Source organism: Protopterus annectens, chromosome 8.part0 (genome assembly GCF_019279795.1).
Source record: "Protopterus annectens isolate FY-2018-M chromosome 8.part0, PAN1.0, whole genome shotgun sequence".
In the NCBI taxonomy this organism is placed as follows: Eukaryota; Metazoa; Chordata; order Ceratodontiformes; family Protopteridae; genus Protopterus; species Protopterus annectens.
In genome coordinates, this window is record NC_056741.1 from 722209162 (window position 1) to 722231776 (window position 22615).

Sequence of the window (22615 nt, forward strand, 5' to 3'; positions counted from 1 at the left end):
CACCAGATAATTGAGAGAAGTGTTTTAAAAGTTAGGGAAGAGACAATGGGGGAAGGATTGTATTAAACCTAAAAGAAATAAGTGCAATCTTTAAATAATATTACAAGAAACTATATAAGCAGCAAATACAAGAGAGAAACTGGAAAAGGATAGTGAGGAATTTTGTGGAGGATTTAGAAATATGTAGGATAAGAAAATGGATCCCCTACAGCTACCCAGGAGGTAGAAGAGCAAATACAAAAACAGGTGCTAGGGAAAACTCCATGGTGGTAAAAGTTTCCAGTGGGCTTATGGAAAATTCAAATCAGTGATAATCAGAAGGTGGCATAGCCTCTTCAGTCAGGTTTTAAATGAAAAAAAGATACCAAATTTTCTGAAGAAGTCAGTAATGACACTCTTATTAAAAGATGGAGGAGACCCCCTGTAACCACAGATCTTATAGAATGACGTCTATTTTGAATCATGATTATAAAGTTTTTATTTCCATTTTGGCAACTAGATTAGCTAAAACTCTCTTGGGAATAGTAAAGTATTATCAGTTTGTGCTCCTGAAGGATATGTATACATTTGATAAAATAATTAAAATGTATTTATTTATTTAAGTTTGATGACGGGGGAAGGCCACTGGGCCAAGAAGAGCCCATTTTCAGTGGAGGCCCGGGGAGAAAGGCTCCACAATAATTGCAAGTTACATTTCACATGTTGCAAAAGGACATAGTTCATACAGCTAATTAAACATGTACAGATAAGCTCCATGATATTTGCAATTGGCTTGTCACAATGTTACAAAAATGAAAGACATAATTCAATACAGAAATTTCATCATTTACATAAAGTGAATATTTTTGTTATAAACTCAATTGTAGGTTTAACATTTCAAAATATATAGTTACTAGCTATTAGTAGGTTAGGAAAATATGTATGGAGAGTGTAATAGTATATTTGACATTGGAGAGTATAGTACAATAGATATTAGAGAGAAAATTTGTTTTTGGTAGGGGAGGGATTGTTTTGGGTGGAATGAAGTAATAGTAGATGTAGTTGGATGAGTCAGTGCAAGGTGGAATAGGGGAAGGGTTAAATTGGAGCGTGGCAAGGGCATTCCCATTTGGAAGAAAGATGAGAGAGTAGCTGAGATTTGAAATCTGTATGGTTAGGTAGGTTGCGTAGGTGTGTGGGAAGAGAGTTCCACTGTTTAGCTAAGCAGTGGGACAGCAGTAGATGGCCAGGAGGTCATGCAGGTTTGTGGACCTGAAGGAGATTTTGTTTTTTGGGTCTGAGTGAGCAGTTGGGAATGTAAGGTTTTAAGGAAGTAGCAAGAGCTGGGCAGTTGTCAGGTTTAAAGATGAGGTTGTGGGCAATAGTGAGTTGTAGGTAACTGAGGTAGGTGGGTAGTTCAAACCAGTTGAGGGTGAGGAGGGAGTGGTACTGGTGGGATGAGTTTTTTGAATTGGTTGCAAATTTGGAGATCTTGTGGTAGCAGGATCGAAGGCCAAGATGGAGATTGCTGAAAAAAGGGGCACCATACATAAGGGAGGGGAGTAGGAAGGTGGATTCAAGAGTTTGACGAGTAGAGGGGCTTAGGAAGTGGTTGTGCCTGTAGAGGAGACCTAACTTTTGGTGGATTTTCTTGATTGTGGAGTGGATGTGGGTGTCACATTTTAGTTAATCAATAATGATGCCAAGAAGCTTGGTGTTGGGAACAGTTTCAAGGAGGGTGTTGTTTTGGCTCTGTATGGTGAATATGGATTTGTCAGTGGAGTCTTTGGTAGGGGAAAAAACATTAGTTTGGTTTTATTTGCATTTAGTGCCAGATAGTTAGACTGCATCCAGGTTTCTGTACTGGAGAAGGCTAGTTGGGTTTTTGCCAGGAGCTCAGAGGGGGAGAAGGCTGAGTAGATGATTGTTGAGTCATCTGCATATTGGATGATAGATGAGTCTGGGATGGATTGGTGAAAGTTGTTAATGAATAGGTTGATGAGAAGAGAGCCAAGAACAGAATTGTTGGACACCTGTGGGTGTGGGAAGGAAGAGGGAGATTGAAGTTTTACATTGGACAACTTGTTGGTGGTTGGACAAGTTGCTGGAAAATCAAGTGATGGTGGTGGGAGAGAGGTGTAGGGTGGAGAGTTGGGATATAAGTAGGGTGTGTGAGATGGTGTCAAAGGCCTTTGACAGATCTAGGAATAGTGTGGATATGATCTTGCCTGGGTCATGTTCGAGGTTTATCGTTTCAAGAATGGAAAGAAGGGCATTGATGGTGCTGTGGCCAGGGCGGAAGTCATATTGGGTAAGGAAGAGGAGATTGTTTAGTGTTAGGTGTGCCATGAGTTGTGCTTATATTGTTTTTCTCTTGTATTTTAGAAAGAAGGGAAAGGATGGCAATAGGCCTGAAGTTGGTGGTATCAGTATTTTTGCCACCTTTGTGGAGGGGGATTATGTAAGCATGGTGCCAGATAGAAGGGACATATGATTCTTGTATGGATCTATTTATAAGAATAGAGATGGGACAGGCAATGCTGTCTGTAGATTGTTTGAGTAAGGTGGGTGGAAGGTTGTCGGGTGCATTGTGATAGGGTTTGAGTTTGAGGAGAAGTTTTTTTTATAGTGCTTTTGGGGATGGGTTTGAGGCAGAAGGACGTGGAGGAAGGTTGATGACTGGGGTGGTGGTTGGGGCAGGAGGGGTAAAGGTGGAAGAGGGGTTTGGGAAGGAGGCTGATAGTTTAGCAATCAGTCTATGAAGAATGAGTTGAACTGGCTGGCTGCTTCAAGGTTGGAGAGGTTGAGGTCTGGGCAGGGGTTTTCTTGGTTGCCAGGATACAGCATGGATGAGATGAAATCCCAGAATTTTTTGGGATTTGTTGAGTGCAAGGACTGGAGTTTGGAGTAGTGGGCTTTGCGGTCTTTAATTATTAGTTTTTTTGCAGAGTTTCGTAGTTGCTTATACTCTAGGAGGGTGTTAGGGTTTTTATGTTTTTGATATTGTTTCCATTTTGTCCCTTTGGTGCAAGGCTAGTTTAGTATCTTTTGATAACCATGGGCAGGGATTGGTTTTGATGAGTTTGGTTTGAGGGGGCTTGCTGATTTGAGAAGGGTTAGGAATGAGTGGTTAAAGTAGGAAACAGCATCATCTAGAGGAAAGGTTTTCAGAAGGGACTAGTCAGTATGCTTTAAGCATTCAGAGAAAGAGGGTTGAAAGAGTAGAGGTTGTAGGTTTGGATGTAGTAGTGTTGTTTATGCAGTGGAGATGGGAAACAGTCAGTGAAGGCTGTTAGGTGATTGCTGAGAGGATCAGGTAATGTTCTGGCTTTGGTGATAAGGTTTGGGCGAGTTGTTAAGATCCAGTCAATGATGGTACCAGTGGTACCATCTTTATTTGGTCTGGTTGGAGATTGTATTAGTTGGGAGAAGTTATACAGGTTGATTGTGTGGGATAGGGTTTCAGAGTTAATAGTATTCGAGTTGATGTTGGTATCACTGAGTATATAGGTTTCATTTTTTTTTATATTGGAGGAGAATCAAGACAGGATGTTTTCAACAGTTTTGATATTATCACCAGGAGAAATATAGAGGGCAGCGATACATATGGGCTTGTGGTTGTTTATTTTTTAGTAAACCTATTATAATTTCAGCGTTGGCAAAGGTTGGTATTTTATTGGAGTAGGGAGATATGGTATGGGATGTGGGGTAGATTATTGCTACTCCACCTCCTTTTTTTGTGGGCTCTGTCATTGCAAATGATTTGGAAATGTGGTGGTAGGATTTCGCTATCTTTTATAAAGTTTTTCAGCAAGGTTTCAGAAACGGTGGTAATGTCGGGGTGGTTATGGGAGATCCAGGTGTGGAGGTTAGGGATTTTTTTAGGCTTTGTGCATTAAGTGTTGTGAGGCGAGTGGACTTTGAGTTTGTGGGTTGAGTGGAGGGTTTGGTGAGATTGATGTTAGAGATGGGTCCAGGGTTGGGGTGGATGTCACCGGCTAGTGAGAGAGAGATGTGGTGGAGTAGAAGAGTGAGGCAATGTGTTGGACAAGAGTAGCTTGGGTTGTGTGAGAGTAGTGATTTTCTGGTACCACATGTAAGAGGGGAGTACAGGGGGGTTGGGTTGGTAGCAGTTTGGGTTTGAAAAATAGATTGGGTTAGAGGTAAAGAGTTCATGTGAGATGGATGAGTAGGATGGGAAGTGAGGTTGATGGTAAGATGTAGTGGAGTGCGTGTGAGAGTTATGACAAGGGTTGGGAAACAGTGTGAGTTAAGAGAAGAGAGAGAGATTAGTAGGGCAAATGGGGTTATAGGGAGAGATGTTATGTAGAGCATTGTAGGAGGGGTGGATGTTTGGGGTGATGTAGATCTACAGGTGGGTGGGGTTTGGCTTAGGTGTATTGTGATTGGAGAGGTGTTGGGTGGGGAGGATTCAGGGGATGTATAAAAGTACAGGTAGTGGGGATGGGTGGAATTTGGGTGCAGGATAGGGGAGCGGAGTAAGCCCAATGGGTGAAGGGAGCATGTAACACCTTCCAGGATGAGCAGCAGTCACCAAACAGAAAACTATCAGTGAGAAGGTTAGCAAATATAGAAATAGGGCAGCCTATCATTTTGATTTAAATGTTACCTTTCTGTTTGTTTTTATTATTTATGCACCAATGGGGAGCTGCAGTTCACTGAGAAGTATGAAAATAATGTAGTTATGCCAGGGGTTTTAGAAAGGGAAAAATCTCTATGATTCACAGTGAAAGGAAAAAGGAAGGAGAATAAGAGGACATAACCCTGAAAGGCCAGAATCAGTGAACATTCTGATAGAATCCAGGACAAAGGAAGCTATGAATAAAAAGCTTGTGAGTAAAATATCCAGGACATCATTACTGGATAAATGGAAAGAAAAAGGGAGATAAAGCCAGGATTATCAGGAGAAGTTGGGTCAATTGGATGTTAAAGCAAAATTGGATGGATATCTGTATGGCCCCCAGAAAAGCAATCAGGTCTAACAAGTTTGGAATATTTAGAACAAGAAAAATACACAAACTGCAGCAAAAAGTTTGTCCTGAGCAAAAAACACAAAATCAAGGAAAAAAAGAGTGTTCCAACTAACAAGGCCAAATCCAGTTTAAAAACAGACAAAAAATGTAATAAATAAGATAGAACAGATAAGCACTGTCAGGCATTAAGCTCTACTTCGGATCTAAAAGTCACAAATTAGGAAGCAGCACTTGAAAGGGAAACACACATTCCATTCAATAAAAAATACCCAATCAAAAAATACAAGGAATGTTTTAATGAAGCATCTGTCTTGAAAGTAATGCAGGTCTTAAAGGTACAGTCCCATTAAGCTCAGGAGTCTTATATGATTGTAGCCTCACAATCCACTTCATCTCTGCCAGTTTAGTATTATGAACAATGTTACCTCCTCTCTTATTCTTCTTCACCAGCTGTAAAACCAAAAATGAAAAAGTATGCCCTGGATTCATAGAAACATGTTTCATATGTGCATTTGTCATGTTCTTAAGCCAGATATCACTTATATGCTTTAAAATTCTTTCTTTAAAATGTCTGTTAGTTTTCCCCACATAAAAGTTGGGGCATTTACTACAGACTGCCAGGTACACCAAATTACAACTTCTACAATCAGCATACAGCCAGGGACTAAAAATAAAACCAAAGGGTGTTGAAAGGTTTTAGCACTTGAGATGTAACTACATGCTTTACATAAATGACAAGGGAAGGTCCCAACCCTCTCATATCTAAGAGGACTGTAGTCATTGCCTAAGCTAGGACCATAACATAACTGTCTCTTCAGAGACTTAGCTTTCTTCAAGCAGAAAATAGGTTCATTACTTACTGCTTCTCTAATGCACTCATCCATCTGAAGAAATGACTGGTTCTTCTGAACAATATCAGACACCCTATTGATGTTGCTGGAGAAAGACAAACTCACACGCATGATGTATTGATGAAATGAATCAGATGTGTATGATCTGACCATAAAGGTGGTGTGGTGCAATTGTGTTTGACAAGGAAGCATTTTGAAGCTATGAACACATGCTTACATGATAAAAGATAAAAGTACCTATCTGATGGTTTCTTAAATGAGAGAATGGTGGCATGCATGCATTGTGCATTTTTTCTTTTCTTCTTTCTCATGACTTGGACTTCTTACTCAGAACACTATGACTGTTTGCTGGTAAGACACCCTGTTCCTGTCATAATGGTTTGTTTAAAGATAAGAGTTTGATGTGTGACCTATAGTGTCCGGACATGGATGGGTGACCGAGTCTTTATCTATTTTTGTGGAAAAAGCTATATAACTTGTGGTTGAAACTGCTCCCTGCATCCTTAGAGACACAGCATTTTATGTGCACTCTTTCACAGTGCATTGGTGAGTTGGACAATATTACAGGTTACTATACAGTAACTCTGGATGTTTGCACATTGTTTACTTCAATGCTCACTGAAGCTGATGTTGATATGATCAGAGTATATCTCATGAATAAGATTGACCTTGGCAACAATCAGATCACTCTGATATGTTCTTTGCTTGACCTTATCCTTGAGATTAATGTTTTTCTGTTTAATGATTTTTTTTTTCCTAAGATATGGGTAGTAATGGGCACCCCATGTGTGAACAGTTATGCTAACCTGGTTATGGCTAGCTGGGAGGAAGACTATATATTGCACAAGAATGCATTTTCTTGCTTTATTCAATACTATAAGCGTTTTGTTGATGACTTCCTGTTAAGGAATGGTGCATTGGAAAAGCTGAGTAAGTTTATTGAGTATTTCAATGACCGCACCTCCTTTCTTTGATTTACTTCTACACAGTCACAGGTTAACATAGATTTTTTGGATGTTCACCTGACCATTAACAAGAATGGTGGATTTGATGCTGAATTGTATAGGAAAGAGTGTTGGAGAAATAGCCTGCTGCATCGGTCCAGTATGCACCCTACCCATGTATACTGCAGTGTCCTTAAGGGTTAGTTTCTGAGAATCTCTAGGCTACATACGGATGAAGCCAGATTCTGAACTGCCTCTGAGGACTTTGAAAAGCAATTTTATTAGTAGATTATATAAACAAAGGGACGTGCAGACAAACATAAATGAGGGGTTGGCACTCAGATCCACAGATGGGACCCCTTTTTTCAGAAGGAGAGATGGACAGAGATTATATGATGCGAGGCAGAATGTCACTAGTAACTACAATGTGAGTGTGATTTTGACTTTCTCCAGCAACATCAGTAGGGTGTGTGATATTGTTCGGAAGTACGGGTCAATTCTTTAGATGGATGCGTGCATTAGAAAAGCAGTAGGTAGTGGACCTATTTTCTGCTTTAAGAATGCTACATCTCTGAAGAGACAGTTATCTTATGGTCCCAGCTTGAGCAACGGCTACAGTCCTCTTAGAACGGAGAGGGTTGGGACCTTCCCTTGTTGTTTATGTAAAACATGTAGTTCTATCTCAAGTGCTAAAACTTTTGAACACCCTTTGACTGGTTTTATTTTTAGTCCCAGGCTGTATGCCGATTGTAGAAGTTGTAATTTGATGTACCTGGCAGTCTGTATTAAATGCCCTCACTCTTATGTGGGGAAAACTAACAGACCTTTTAAAGAAAGAATTTTAAAGCATATAAGTGATACCCAGTTTAAGGACGTGAAAAAATGCACTTATGAAACATGTTTCTATGAATCCAGGGCATACATTTCATTTCTGGTTTTACAGCCGGTGAAGAAGAATAAGAGAGGAGATAACATTGCTCATAATACTGAACTGGCAGAGATGAAGTGGATTGTGAGACTACAAGCAGATAAGACTCTTGGGCTTAATGGGACTACCTTTAAGACCTGCATTACTTTCAAGACAGCTGATTCATTTAAACATTCCTTGTATTTTTTGATTGGGTAGTTGTTATTGAATGGAATGTGTGTTTCTGTTAAAAGTGCTGCTTCCTAATTTGTGAATTTTAGATTGGAAGAAGAGCTTAATGCTTGAAACTGCTTATCTGTTTTATCTGATTTATTAAACGTTTTGTCTGTTTTTAAACTGGATTTGGCCATGTTAGTTGAATCGCTCTTTTTTCTAAGTTTGGAATAGCTGCCTGGAAATGCCTGCACAAATATTTTAATACACCCAGTAGAGTACATAGGATGTTCCCCAAAGTAAGCAAATTGTGCTGGAGATGCAAAAAAGTGTTAATAAGGGATTAGAGATGGATTTTCTGTGAACGTAAAATATGAATGTAACAATAAAGTGTTAACTGTCAAAAAAATTACTAGGCTTATCCAACCAGCTTTAAAGGGGAAAGCATGCCATAAAAGGTGGATGTGACACATGAAGCCTGGCTGCTATAAGATTGCAGCAACGGAAAGAGTAATAAGAAAACATGCCTGGCTGAGAATACAGGCCTTACTAAATGATGTCAAGGGACAGCTATTGGAATCCTACTCCCCACCCCCAGAAGAGAACTTGCTGTTTGACTGCCCTTCTGAAAAGATACTTAAAAATTTGGAAGAGAATAGGAAGACCATGGACTCTGTTAGAGAGTTGTTTCACTCACCTCTTTGTAAATATAGTAGGAATTATCCTACTAGGTAGTGGCTTATCTCTGGAAAGCAGTTTGAAGCAAGCAGCTTCGTATAAAGAAGAACTTTCAGATGGAAGCAGGCTGGGGGATGTGGCAGAGGAAGAAGCAAAGGAAGGCATCAGGGTAGGAGTAAGAGGAGAGTAATGTTTTATTTTATGACGCTAGTGAGTAATACTGTTTCCCCCAACCCCCTATCACCAGGAGGAATATAGGAGGCAGCGATACATATGGGCTTGTGGTTGTTTATTTTTTAGTAAACCTATTATAATTTCAGCATTGGCAAAGGTTGGTATTTTATTGGAGTAGAGAGTTATGGTATGGGAGGCGGGGTAGATTATTGCTACTCCATCTCCTTTTTTTGTGGGCTGTGTCATTGCAAATGGTTTGGAAACCTGGTGGTAGGATTTTGCTATCTTTTATAAAGGTTTTCAGCAAGGTTTCAGAAACGGTGGTAATGTCGGGGTGGTTATGGGAGATCCAGGCGTGGAGGTTAGGGATTTTGTTTTTAGGCTTTGTGCATTAAGTGTTGTGAGGTGAGTGGACTTTGAGTTTGTGGGTTGAGTGGGGGGTTTGGTGAGATTGATGTTAGAGATGGGTCCAGGGTTGGGGTGGATGGCTAGTGAGAGAGAGAGAGAGATGTGGTGGAGGAAAAGAGTGAGGCAATGTGTTGAGCAAGGGTAGCTTGGGTTGTGTGAGAGTAGTGATTTTCTGGTACCACATTTAAGAGGGGAGTACAGGGGGGTTGGGTTGGGGGCAGTTTGGGTTTGAAAAGTAGATTGGGTTAGAGGTAAAGAGTTCATATGAGATGGATGAGTAGGTTGGGAAGTGAGGTTGATGGTAAGATGTAGTGAAGTGCGTGTGAGAGTTATGACAAGGGTTGGGAAACAGTGTGAGGTAACAGAAGAGAGAGAGATTAGTAGGGCAAATGGGGTTATAGGGAGAGATGTTATGTAGAGCATTGTAGGAGGGGTGGATGTTTGGGGTGATGTAGATCTATAGGTGGGTGGGATTTGGCTTAGGTGTATTGTGATTGGAAAGGTGTTGGGTGGGGAGGATTCAGGGGATGTATAAAAGTACAGGTAGTGGGGATGGGTGAGATTTGGGGGCAGGGTAGGGGAGCGGAGTAAGCCCGATGGGCGAAAGGAGCGGGTAACACCTTCCAGGATGAGTAGCAGTCACCAAACAGAAAACTATCAGTGAGAAGGTTAGCAAATATAGCAATAGGGCAGCCTATCATTTTGATTTAAATGTTACCTTTCTGTTTGTTTTTATTATTTACGCACCAGTGGGGAGCTGCAGTTCATTGAGAAGTAGGAAAATAATGTAGTTATGCCAGGGGTTTTAGAAAGGGAAAAATCTCTATGATTCACAGTGAAAGGAAAAAGGAAGGAGAATAAGAGGACATAACCCTGAAAGGCCAGAATCAGCGAACATTCTGATAGAATCCAGGACAAAGGAAGCTGTGAATAAAAGGCTTGTGAGTAAAATATCCAGGGCATCATTACTGGATAAATGGAAAGAAAAAGGGAGATAAAGCCAGGATTATTGGAAGAGGTTGGGTCAAATGGACGTTAAAGCAAAATTGGATGGATGTCTGTATGGCCCCCAGAAAAGCAACCAGGTCTAACAAGTTTGGAATATTTAGAACAAGAAAAATACGCAAACTGCAGCAAAAAGTTGGTCCTGAGCAAAAAACGCAAAACCAAGAAAAAAGAGTGGTCCAACTAACAAGGCCAAATCCAGTTTAAAAACAGACAAAACATTTAATACATAAGATAGAACAGATAAGCGCTTTCAGGCATTAAGCTCTACTTCAGATCTAGAAGTCACAAACTAGGAAGCAGCACTTGAAAGAGAAACACACATTACATTTGATAAAAAATACCCAATCAAAAAATACAAGGAATGTTTTAATGAAGCATCTGTCTTGAAAGTAATGCAGGTCTTAAAGGTACAGTCCCATTAAGCCCAGGAGTCATATGCTTGTAGCCTCACAATCCACTTCATCTCTGCCAGTTTAGTATTATGAACAATGGTACCTCCTCTCTTATTCTTCTTCACCAGCTGTAAAACCAAAAATGAAAAAGTATGCCCTGGATTCATAGAAACATGTTTCATAGGTACATTTGTCATGTTCTTAAGCCAGATATCACTTATATGCTTTAAAATTCTTTCTTTAAAATGTTTGTTAGTTTTCCTCACATAAAAGTTAGGGCATTTACTACAGACTGCCAGGTACACCAAATCACAACGTCTACAATCAGCATACAGCCTGGGACTAAAAATAAAACCAAAGGGTGTTGAAAGGTTTTAGCACTTGAGATGTAACTACATGCTTTACATAAATGACAAGGTAAGGTCCCAATCCTCTCATATCTAAGAGGACTGTAGTCATTGCCTAAGCTGGGACCATAACATAACTGTCTCTTCAGAGACTTAGCTTTCTTAAAGCAGAAAATAGGTTCATTGCTTACTGCTTCTCTAATGCACTCATCCATGTGAAGAAATGACCGGTTCTTCTAAAAAATATCACACACCCAATTGATGTTGCTGGAGAAAGTCAATGTCACATACACATTGTTGATATTGATGAATCTGGATGTGTATATCTGACCAGCTGATAAAGGTGGTGCAATTGTTGTGATGGACAAGGCAGCATACTTTGAAGCTATGAGACACATGCTTAGTGATAAAAGTATCTATCTGATGGTTTCTTAAATAGATGTGGACAGAATGGTTAAGCATGTGCATGCATTTCTTTCTGATTTTCTCATGTCTGAACTTCTTACTCAGGAACACTATGACTGTTTGCTGGTAAGAGACCCTGTGGTTCCTGTAATACATGGTTTGCCCAAGATGCATAAGAGTTTGATGAATTCCCCCAATGTGAACTATAGTGTCCGGTGACCGAGCCTTTATCTATTTTTGTGGAAAAAGCTATATAACTTGTGGTTGAAACTACTCCCTACATCCTTAGAGACACAGCATTTTTTTGTGCACTCTTTCACAGTGCGTTGGTGAGTTGGACAATATTACAGGTTACTATACAGTAACTCTGGATGTTTGCACATTGTTTACTTCAATACTCACTGAAGCTGATGTTGATATGATCAGAGTATATCTCATGAATAAGACTGACCTTGGCAACAGTCTGATCACTCTGATATGTTCTTTGCTAGACCTTATCCTTGAGATTAATGTTTTTCTGTTTAATGATTTTTTTTTCCTGCAGAAGATATGGGTAGTAATGGACACCCCGTGTGTGAACAGTTATGCTAACCTGGTTATGGCTAGCTGGGAGGAGACTAAATATTGTACAAGAATGCATTTTCTTGTTTCATTCAATACTATAAGCATTTTGTTGATGACTTCCTGTTATGGAATGGTACATTGGAAGTTTATTGAGTATTTGAATGACAGCACCTCCTTTCTTACATTTACTTCTACACAGTCACAGGTTAGCATAGATTTTTTGGATGTTCACCTGACCATTAACAAGAATGGTGGATTTGATGCTGAATTGTATAGGAAAGAGTGTTGGAGAAATAGCCTGCTGCATCGGTCCAGTATGCACCCTACCCATGTATATTGCAGTGTCCTTAAGGGTTAGTTTCTGAGAATCTCTAAGCTACATACGGATGAAGCCAGATTCTGAACTGCCTCTGAGGACTTGAAAAGCAATTTTATTAGTAGATGATATCAACAGAGGGAAGTGCAGACAAACATGAATGAGGGGTTGGCACTCAGATCCACAGATGGGACCCCTTTTTTCAGAAGGAGAGATGGACAGAGATTATATGATGTGAGGCAGAATGTCACTAGTAAAAATGTGAGTGTGACTTTGACTTTCTCCAGCAACATCAGTAGGGTGTGTGATATTGTTCGGACGTACGGGTCAATTCTTTAGATGGATGAGTGCATTAAAAAAGCAGTAGGCAGTGGACCTATTTTCTGCTTTAAGAATAATACATCTCTGAAGAGACAGTTATCTTATGGTCCCAGTGTGAGCAATGGCTACAGCCCTCTTAGAACGGAGAGGGTCGGGACCTTCCCTTGTTGTTTATGTAAAACATATAGTTCTATCTCAAGTGCTAAAACTTTTCAACACCCTTTGACTGGTTTTATTTTAGTCCCAGGCTGTATGCTGATTGTAGAAGTTGTGATTTGGTGTACCTGGCAGTCTGTATTAAATGCCCTCACTTTTATGTGGAGAAAACTAACACCTTTTAAAGAAAGAATTTTAAAGCATATAAAGGATATACAGTTTAAGGACGTGAAAAATGCACTTTTGAAACATGTTTCTATGAATCCAGGGCATACATTTCATTTTTAGTTTTACAGCCGGTGAAGAAGAATAAGAGAGGAGGTAACATTGCTCATAGTACTGAACTGGCAGAGATGAAGTGGATTGTGAGACTACAAGCAGATAAGACTCTTGGGCTTAATGGGACTACCTTTAAGACCTGCATTACTTTCAAGACAGCTGATTCATTAAAACATTCCTTGTATTTTTTGATTGGGTAGTTGTTATTGAATGGAATGTGTGTTTCTGTTAAAAGTGCTGCTTCCTAGTTGGTGAATTTTAGATCGGAAGAAGAGCTTAATGCTTGAAACCGCTTATCTGTTTTATCTTATTTATTAAACGTTTTGTCTGTTTTTAAACTGGATTTGGCCATGTTAGTTGAATCGCTCTTTTTTCTAAGTTTGGAATATCTGCCTGGAAATGCCTACACAAATATTTTAATACACCCAGTAGAGTACATAGGATGTTCCCCAAAGTAAGCAATTTGTGCAGGAGATGCAAAAAAAATGTTAATAAGGGATTAGAGATGGATTTTCTGTGAACATAAAATATGAATGTAACAATAAAGTGTTAACTGTCAAAAAAATTACTAGGCTTATCCAACCAGCTTTAAAGGGGAAAGCATGCCATAAAAGGTGGATGTGACAAATGATGCCTGCTGCTATAAGATTGCAGCAAAAGAAAGAGTAATAAGAAAACATGCCTGGCTGAGAATACAGGCCTTACTAAGTTACGTCAAGGGACAGCTATTGGAATCTCACTCCCCACCCCCAGAAGAGAACTTGCTGTTTGACTGCCCTTCTGAAAAGATACTTAAAAATTTGAAAGAGAAGAGGAAGACCATAGACTCTGTTAGAGAGTTGTTTCACTCACCTCTTTGTAAATATAGTAGGAATTATCCTACTAGGTAGTGGCTTATCTCTAGAAAGCAGTATGAAGCAAGCAGCTTCATATAAAGAAGAACTTTCAGATGGAAGCAGGCTGGGGGATGTGGCAGAGGAAGAAGCAAAGGAAGGCATCAGGGTAGGAGTAAGAGGAGAGTAATGTTTTATTTTATGACGCTAGTGGGTAATACTATTTCCCCCAACCCCCCAGCCTGCTCGCATCCCCTGTCGTTGGTAGGAGGCTTTCCCACTTGAAAGGCAACAGCAGACACGTGGGTAAAGATAATATCCTCAGGCTATAAAACATATCTCAAAACTCTCTATTTCTTCCTGAAAAATCAGGCCAACCCTCCAGAACAGGGGGAACTAGTACTGCTGATATTACCTGATCTGGGGCCATAGAGAGGGATCTTCAGAGAAAAAGGTAAGGGATTCTAATCTAAACCTGTCACAAACAAGGCCTTCATGTGAGTCAGTTTCTCTTGAACCTCAAGCAGAAGACAACATTGTCAGCAGGGATGTTCCTGAAGATTCTGAGCTACATGGTATTTTCCATCCTCATGGTTTCCCTAACCAAGGTGCACATAAAGAAGATTCTCTTGTCCATGAAAAACCTATGGGGACAACACACAGATATTGTCCCTGATCACCTCCATTAGGAAGAATTGAAATGATATCAGATTAAGTGCTGAGAAACCAGAGGTTGCTGTTTGTGGTCAGAGAGGGCACCCAGACCTTGACCTCAGATGTATCAGATTAAAAAAAAAACAATTTGGGGTGCAGAAAACTTGGAGCACTGCATGACTTGTGACTTTTATTCTAACTTTCTAATGGCTTTCAAAATGTTTTAGCAGCCAGGTAATCTGAAGGTAATTGCAGGCAAAATATGTGGTGTATGAACGAACAGTGTGTGATTCACTCATACAAGTTATGCAGGTTGTCCATGACAGCCTAGGATAAAACCTGACAGCTAGCCTTCATCTGCAGATATATACTCCCCCAAAACCTTAACACAGTAATAAACCAGCAGAACAGGTCCAAGGCCAGCAGTCACAAGTGGAAATGGGATTCCATTGTTTTCCAGGAACTAATCACAAGGTGAGGGATACCAGGTGTAAATTTGTTTGCTTCAAGAGAAAACCACCAGCTGAAGTTGTTCTGTCCTAGGTACCTGTGCAAGGAAGTATAGGTAGTAAATGCATTTTTCTTCCCCAGGAAGATGGGCTTGCTTTCTCTAATCATAAAATTGTTGCAAAAGGTCAAGGTAGATGAAACAAGGTTCATTTCTCATAGCCCCTCTATGCCCAAGGCAGCCATGGTCCTCCCTACTCATCCTGTTGACCAGATAGGGATCAATGAAACTCCTGCAAACCTGTTCTGTAGTGGCCCAAGAAGAAAGGTCAGTGGTGTAGCCCTACTTCAAGATCCTGAACCTAAAGGATTGGATGATATAAGCCTGTTTTCCTTTAAGGCCATTTTTTTCAGAGGACATGCTGCAAAAGTCAAGAATGCCTAGCACTAGAAGATCAAATCTGTCCAAATTGAAGAATATCTCTTTGTGGTGTGAATTAAAGAGCATCCTTTCCACTAGAGCCACAAAGCCAGATGGCAGAGCTCGTCCATAATGTATTCTCATTTGTTTCATGTAAAGTGCATCTGTCTGTTGCAGCCTGACTCCCCATAATCCATTCCTTCCTAGTCCACAATAATTTAAATCTATTTTTCAAAGAAGTCCTATACTTAAATCTACCTTTGCACCACCTTGGGACCTTAATTTTCTGCTGGAAAAGTTAACTCTAGCCTTCTGTGAGTCATGTAAGCCTTTGTCCTGTCTTCAGAAAAAAAAAATTCAAACATTTCGCTAAAGAAGCAGAATGGTACTCCTTCTCCAGACACATTTCTTAAATATTTCTGTCACCATTTAACATGTATCCTTATACCGTAAGACCAATATTTCACTATAATCTCTAGTCCTTTCCCATTCAACTCTATTCTCAACCCACACCATTACTCTTTTCCTCCCCTACCTTACCTCTTCACCTCCTCATACCTTATCTCCCCCCTGTTCCAGTAATACCTCAATTAACTAATTCCTTACCTTTCAGTCCTCCTCCCTACTATCCATTAAGTGTCAGGCTCTTTACTCATGTACCTTTCATCTACTTCTCTTTTGTATCACCTCATACCAATTTATTTATTTATTTACATTTGGTAACCAGGTAGTGTCCGAATGGGCAAGAAAACAAAGCCCGTTTTCAGTGGAGACCTGGGAAGAAAAGCTCTCAAAGTAAAGTTTATGATATTTGTAGTCAGATTTGCATGTTACAATACAAAAAGATTACTAATACATTTACATAATTATATAGTACAGTACAGATGTAGTGAATAATAGTAGATAAAATAAAGAAAAACAAACTAAATTATCCAAGTATCACATCAATAAAACAAAACAATAAATTAAATTAATACTGAGTTAGAGGAGGCAGAAAGGCAGAAGTAGGATAGCGTGTTTGCTTAGCCAAAGGAAGTACAGGAGCATAACCAGTGACTGGAGAAATAATTAGTAAGGAGCTGTTTGAAGCTATGTGTATTGGGTATAGATAGTAGATGCTGGGGAAGGGAATTCCAAATTTTTGCTATGGAGAAGCTGTATAAAGAATCACCAAAAGAGTTGTAGGTTTTGATAACTTTGAGCAACCTTTTATCAGCTGATCTGAGTAAGATTAGCGTAGGGTTGTACGAGGCTGGCTAGGGCTGGGCAATCATCAGGTTTATGGATAACAGAGTGAGCTACTGTTGGCTGGTTTAGGGCTAGTAAGTTTGGGAGTTCAATCTAGTTTCGTTTCTGTAAGGCGATACAATGGTGAGATCTGTGGAGAAGATTAGCCGCAAATTTGATTTTATTATAGCAAACATCTAGGTTATTCAGTTCAGATTTACAAAGGTTTGTGAAGACTTGAGAACAATAGAGAAGGGTGGAAAGTAGGTGAGTTCTGGCAGTAGCTATTTTTGTATGGTTGGTAAGATATGGTTTAGCCCTGTAGAGTGCATCTAATTTTGTGTGGATTTTTTTGATTGTTAGAGCGATATGTCTGTCAAATTTTAGATTGCAGTGTAAGATAACACCAAGGAGTTTAGTGTGTTCAACCAGTTCAATTTTTGTACCATTAGAGGCAAAGCTAGAGAGGTGAGTTTGTTGTTTTTTTATTAGAAGAATTAGAAAATACCATAAGTTTGGTCTTGTTAGGATTTAGAATGAGTTGGTGGTCTGAGAGGTATTTCTCAATGTTATGAAGGGCAGTCTGAGATTTTACTTGGAGTTCATATAAGCAGGTGGCAGAGCAAATAAGGGATGCATCATCAGCATATCGAATGATAGAGGCAGGTGGAGCTGCAGTATAAAGGTCATTAGCAAAGATAGTAAACAGAAGTGGGCCTAAGATAGATCCTTGTGGGATGACAACAGTGATGGGCAAAAGGGGTGATAGTTTGTGTTCCCATATGATGGCTTGTTTACGGCTGGAGAGGTAGCAGTGGAACCACTGAAGGGTATTGGAGCTGAAATTAAGAGAGGAACGTTTGTTTATGAGTATTTGATGGGATACAGTGTGAAAAGCTTTTGACATATCAAGGAAGTTGGCAGCGACAAGGTGGTTGTTGTTTTTGAGGTGGTTTACAGTGTTGTTGAAATTTATAGGGCAGTATTGGTACTATGTTTGGGATGGAAGCCATGGTGAGTAGAAGATAGCAGGTTATGTGTTAGGAGGTGGTCTAATGTCTGTGTATATAGGCATTTTTCTAAGATTTTAGAAAGTGGAGAAAGTATAGCTATGGGTCTGTAATTGGAAAAGTCAGTAGAGGGGCCTCCTTTGTGCAGGGGTATGACATGAGATATTTTCCAAAGTAGGAGGACATACTGTTCAGAGATAGAGTGGTTAACAAGAATAGATATAGGATAAAAGCTAGATTTAGTAGCACGTTTAAGAAATTCACCAGGAGTACATGGTTTTATTTTTGTTAGGAGGCTTTCTATATAATTAGTTTGGACTGGTTTAAGAGAGAAAGGAGTATTGCATTCGGTGGAGAGAGATGGTAAGGAAAGTGTGGAATTGACATTGTTGTTAAGTAATGAGGTGATGGAGGTGATGAAGTGGGTATTGAATTATGTAGTTAATACAGTCAGTAGTATAGTTAGATGTTGGGGGTGGCATGGATGGTTTTCCTGGGTTTAAGAGGAGGTTGATAGATTGCCAGAATCTTTAGGGGTTGTTTTGGTATTTTAACTGGCATGTTTGGAAGTAAGTCTTTTTGTCATGTCTAATTTGTTTTTTGGCCTGATTTCTTTGCTGTCAGTAGGTTGCATAATTATTACTATTCTTGTCTTTGCGATAGTGAGTCCAGGCTTTGTCCCAATGTTTAAGTAGGAAGATAGTCTCTTTAGATAAGTAGGGAAGTTGTTTGGACTTAGAACAAATTTAACTGAAAGTAGCAAGATTATTTAGAATTTGCAGGAATGCATTATTAAAGTACTAAACAGCAAGATCCAGTTGTAGGGTTTTTAGGGGTGACCAGTCCTATTCATGTAATAGGGTGTTAAATAGCAATGGAGAGAACTTTTCATTATTTATATATCGATATATAGTATTATTTGCACCCTGTGTATGTTTTCTGATAAGGTAGGTGGGGTAGTGGTCACTAAGAGAATCAAGGAGGCAACCTGTGTCATAGTTGTAATTGGAATTGTTTGATAAGATCCAGTCAAGTACAGAATGCTTGTTTGTGACCTTATCTGTATGTGTAGGTTGAGAAATATTTTGGGTAAAGGCATGCAGGTTGATAGAGTTGGAAGGAGAGTTTGAGGAACAGGAAAACCAGTCAAGATTAAAATCTCCAAGTATTATAGTCTCTTGAGAAAAAGTTGGAGGATGCCCATTCTAAGATGTTTTCAATGTGTGAGATGTTATTAGTGGGTGGGAGATAGATGGCTATTAAGATAATGGATTTTTGGGTGCTGATTTGTAGGCTTGTTGGTAAGATTTCAGCTCTAGGAAGTTGAGGAGGTGCGGTCAATACCTGAACTAAGTTGAGGTGGTCCTTGTACATTATGGCAATACCACCACATTTCGATAATCTATCCTTTCTGATAAGACAATAGCCGGGAGGAAGTAATTCCTCATTTTTTATATGTGGCTTGAGCCAGGTTTCAGTAATTATGGCTATATCTGGGGAGTATAGTGCAAGGGTAGGACGGAATTCTTGACTTTTATTAAGGAGGCTTCTAAGATTAAAGTGTATAACAAGTAGGTTTGAGTTAGATGATTTGAGTGGTGTGGTGGGGTAGTTAGTATTGATAGAGCTTGGAGGATGATATTGATTGGTTAGTAGTGGATAGAGTGGGGCCGGGGGTTGGGTGTATGTCATATTAGAGTTTAATAGCGGTGATCCAGTGGAGTGTAAGATATTTTAGTTTAGAGAAGAGCTTGAGTTGTTTTTGAAAGGAATGAGAGAAGCTATAGGTATGATCGTATTTGGGTAGGAAGTATATAGTATTAAGATTGTTAAGTAACTGAGGGAGATGTGTACAGTATCACTATTATCATAGAGAGTCAGGAAAGTAGGTAGAGTTGGAGAGTGATAGAGCATGAGATGACTGGAGTGGTAAGAGGTTAAGTAACAGGATAGGAATAGTATGGGTAGTAGGGTAATGGTGCTGATGATTAGTTTGAGTAAGGCCATGGTAATGAAAAAAATATTGAGCTAAGAATACTATGAGGGTGGGGCTATAGTAGGATGAGAGTTAAGTTGAAAAAAAGCTTGAAGTGAAATAAGTTAATAGAGGTGAGCTGTGTGAAGATATGTAAGTAGCAGTGAGCGGGAGGATGCTCTGTAGTAGTTAATAAAATGAAATAGGCAAGGGAGGAGGTAGGTACTTGAAATGTGATATGTTGATCAGGTATGTGATGTCATGAGGGGAGTGGCTAGGATAGGTATAAATCAAATAAAAGTAGGGGTGGTTGGGAATGGGGGTAGGGTATAGCAGCGATGTGAGCCCGGGCGTAGAGAGGGCAAACAGAGCAGGGCTACACTGGGCCATGAGTTGCAGAGAATATGAAGAAAAAAAATCAGTAAAAGTTGTATGCGAAGAGAAAAAAAGGAGCTGAGAAGGTAGATATGTAAATGGAGTACTGCCCAAAAACAGAAAATATCTGGTATGGGTTAGTGTAAAGGCTGTTGAATAAAAGCAGGGATAAGGCAGAGAGCTGCAGAAGAAAAAAACACAAGGAAATGCAGGTAGTTAAGTGAAGTGGCGGTTCTAGAACAGAGAGGAAAAAAAGTGGGTAGAAAGTGAAGATACAAAGCGATGACAGGGTGGAAAATGTTTAGTGAAAAAATATCAGCAGAAAAAAGTATGGGTGGGTGGACTGAGGGTAACTACCATGAGCAAGGCAGGTGGAAAAGAATATAGTACAGGAAAAAAATGGGCTTTGCGAGAGAAATGTTTAGACTGGAGAGAATGGCTGGCATCCCTGACACTACACTTAATACAGAGTAAAACTGTCACTAATTTAGTACTAACATCCAAGTGACCATAAAAGGATAACACATACTTTGTGTTAATTAGATATGTTATGAATATTGCAGGTAGAAATGGTAGTCGCAAAAGACTCAAGGCACTGCTGAAACTGTGACAGAGATGTCTGCCTCGCAGAGCTGAAATTATTGGCTCCAGGGGTGAGAGCTTTGGAGCTGTAAAAAAGGAGAAATAAAAAAAGATGAGGTTTGTGTGGCTAAGGTTGCTATACACTGAAGGACTGACAACAAAGATGAGGGATAGTGGAAAAAGTAGTCAGTCAGAGGAGTGAAAACAAATAATAGTCAAATCCAAATAAATTATTTATGCTTGAAAATGTAGTATGCAACAAATGCAGCAGACAACAATGCTTTTAATGGCTAAGAAATGTGCATTTCTGTGGGCTGTGTTCACAGTATAAACTGAAAAATAGTGAGCTATAAGGGTTTAGACTGAGGGAGTAGCAGCTACATCTGCAGGTTTTCCCAAATAGGCAGTTATCGCAGTATGGAAACAGAACATGTGCGAGTATGCTGCTATCTAAGATGACATAACAGTACAGCAATTTATAAAAGTGAAAAAGTTAAGATTAGTTTAAGAAAACTGCCACTACTACCACACTTATATAACTTACTCTTTGCAGTCTCTCTTTACTTTCATCATCCTCCTTCTCCTTTTTTCTCTTACCATGTTCTGTGTATATAGCCTCTTCTCCAGTTCTGTGCTCAACTTTGCTCTTTTCTCCCCTTTTGCATTGTCAGCATCCCTATTTCACTGTATATCTTGTAATTTTACCGTAATACCTCATTGTAAATATGTCTTTTGTATTGCATCGTTTTGATTGTAAATATTTTGTACATTTCTCCAGTAGCTTTGATGTCTGTTTACTTACACTGGCTGAGACTGAAATAGATCCACAGAGATCCATACTCTGCCTCATTCAACAAATTTAAATAAATAAATAAGTTAAGATTTCTGATGAAATCTAGGTTTACAGTGCTATATTTACTAGTAATCTTCTGTCAAGTTTATATGTAACCTATTCATAAAATTCAACCAGGTTTGACTGATCATTTCTTCTGTCTGTGAACTCAAGTTGATTGCTGTTCTATAGAAATATACAAGCCTTCTCCTCAGGACTTTGGCCACAATGTTCCCTACTACTTTGGTAAAGTAACAGGAATGTAGTTTGGATTTTTCTGCCCCCCCCCCCCATACAAGGATTTCACAATTGCTGTCTTCCCATCCTGTTAGATGTTTGTGCCAGCCAGTGATATGTTGAAAATTTCTATCAGGGAGACTGCTAAATCACTGACCAGATTTCTAAGGACTATGGTAGGCAGTCAGTCTGGTTCTAGTGCTTTAGTCTCCCTAAAAGTATCTCTGTGAACTTCCTTCCTGTCTATTCTAGTGTCTGTTTGCTCTTCTCATTTTGCCCTGCCTCCTTTCCAGCATGACACCTGCCACTTGCTGCCCTTTGTGAAGACAAAGTAAACTATTAATTCAGAACCTTGGCTTTTTGCCAGTCTTCTATGATTTCTCTGCCACCTTTGCTCAGCTTGGCCAGTTATATCTCCCCCTCTTCTGTCTGTAGTCTTTCTAAAAAAAAGCCCTTGATTCCCTTATTGAGCCCCTCTGCTGACTCCCTTTCAGCTTTAGGCTTCACTGTATATGCAACAAATGTGACTGCCAAGCTTTAGTCTGCCTTTTTTTATAGTTACGTTGTCTGGCAAACGTTAATGAGCATAGGACAAACTATGGGTTAGAAACCTCTTTGCCCAACTTGTCTCTCCTCCATCTTTAATTACATTAGATAGTTGTAAGTCTTACTGAAGTTGTCTTTGAGGCATAGTATTGACCTCTGTATCTATATGCGAATGTCAAGAACTGCTGTTCTGATTTTTATGTTTTCTCTTCCTACAGATGAATCCCTGCCACATCATAACATAGTCATCAATCCTGCAAAGCAGAAAATTATTGAACAGCTTGCACTTTATGAAAGAGGGAGCATAAACAGCCTCCAGCTTTTGTCATCTTCATCTAACACAGGTATTATTAGATATGTTTGGTAACTAAATATGGAATCAAAAACTTTACATTTTGTGGAGAGAGATTTGTTTCATTATATTTCCAGAAGCTGGATGGAGATCAAGTAACAGGCACTTTGTACATGATTATGTATTATCTGAGAGGGGCACAGGACTTTTTATCTGATACTTCAGCAAGTTAGGATCTTGTATTACAGTTGTAAAATCTATATTATGTGCCAGAAATGAGCAGAAAA

The 22615-nt window shown here is 39.5% G+C and overlaps 1 protein-coding gene across 2 annotated transcripts in view; it reads left to right on the plus strand.

The window, feature by feature from the left end:
• The window catches only part of IRAK1 (interleukin 1 receptor associated kinase 1), a 1465691-nt gene that overhangs the window by 1359365 nt on the left and 83711 nt on the right, over positions 1 to 22615 (plus strand). For both annotated transcript variants that reach the window (XM_044080171.1, XM_044080170.1), the window contains exon 13: positions 22255 to 22380. In XM_044080171.1, the coding sequence (XP_043936106.1) occupies positions 22255 to 22380 (126 nt within the window). The remainder of the gene's footprint in view (positions 1 to 22254; positions 22381 to 22615) is intronic.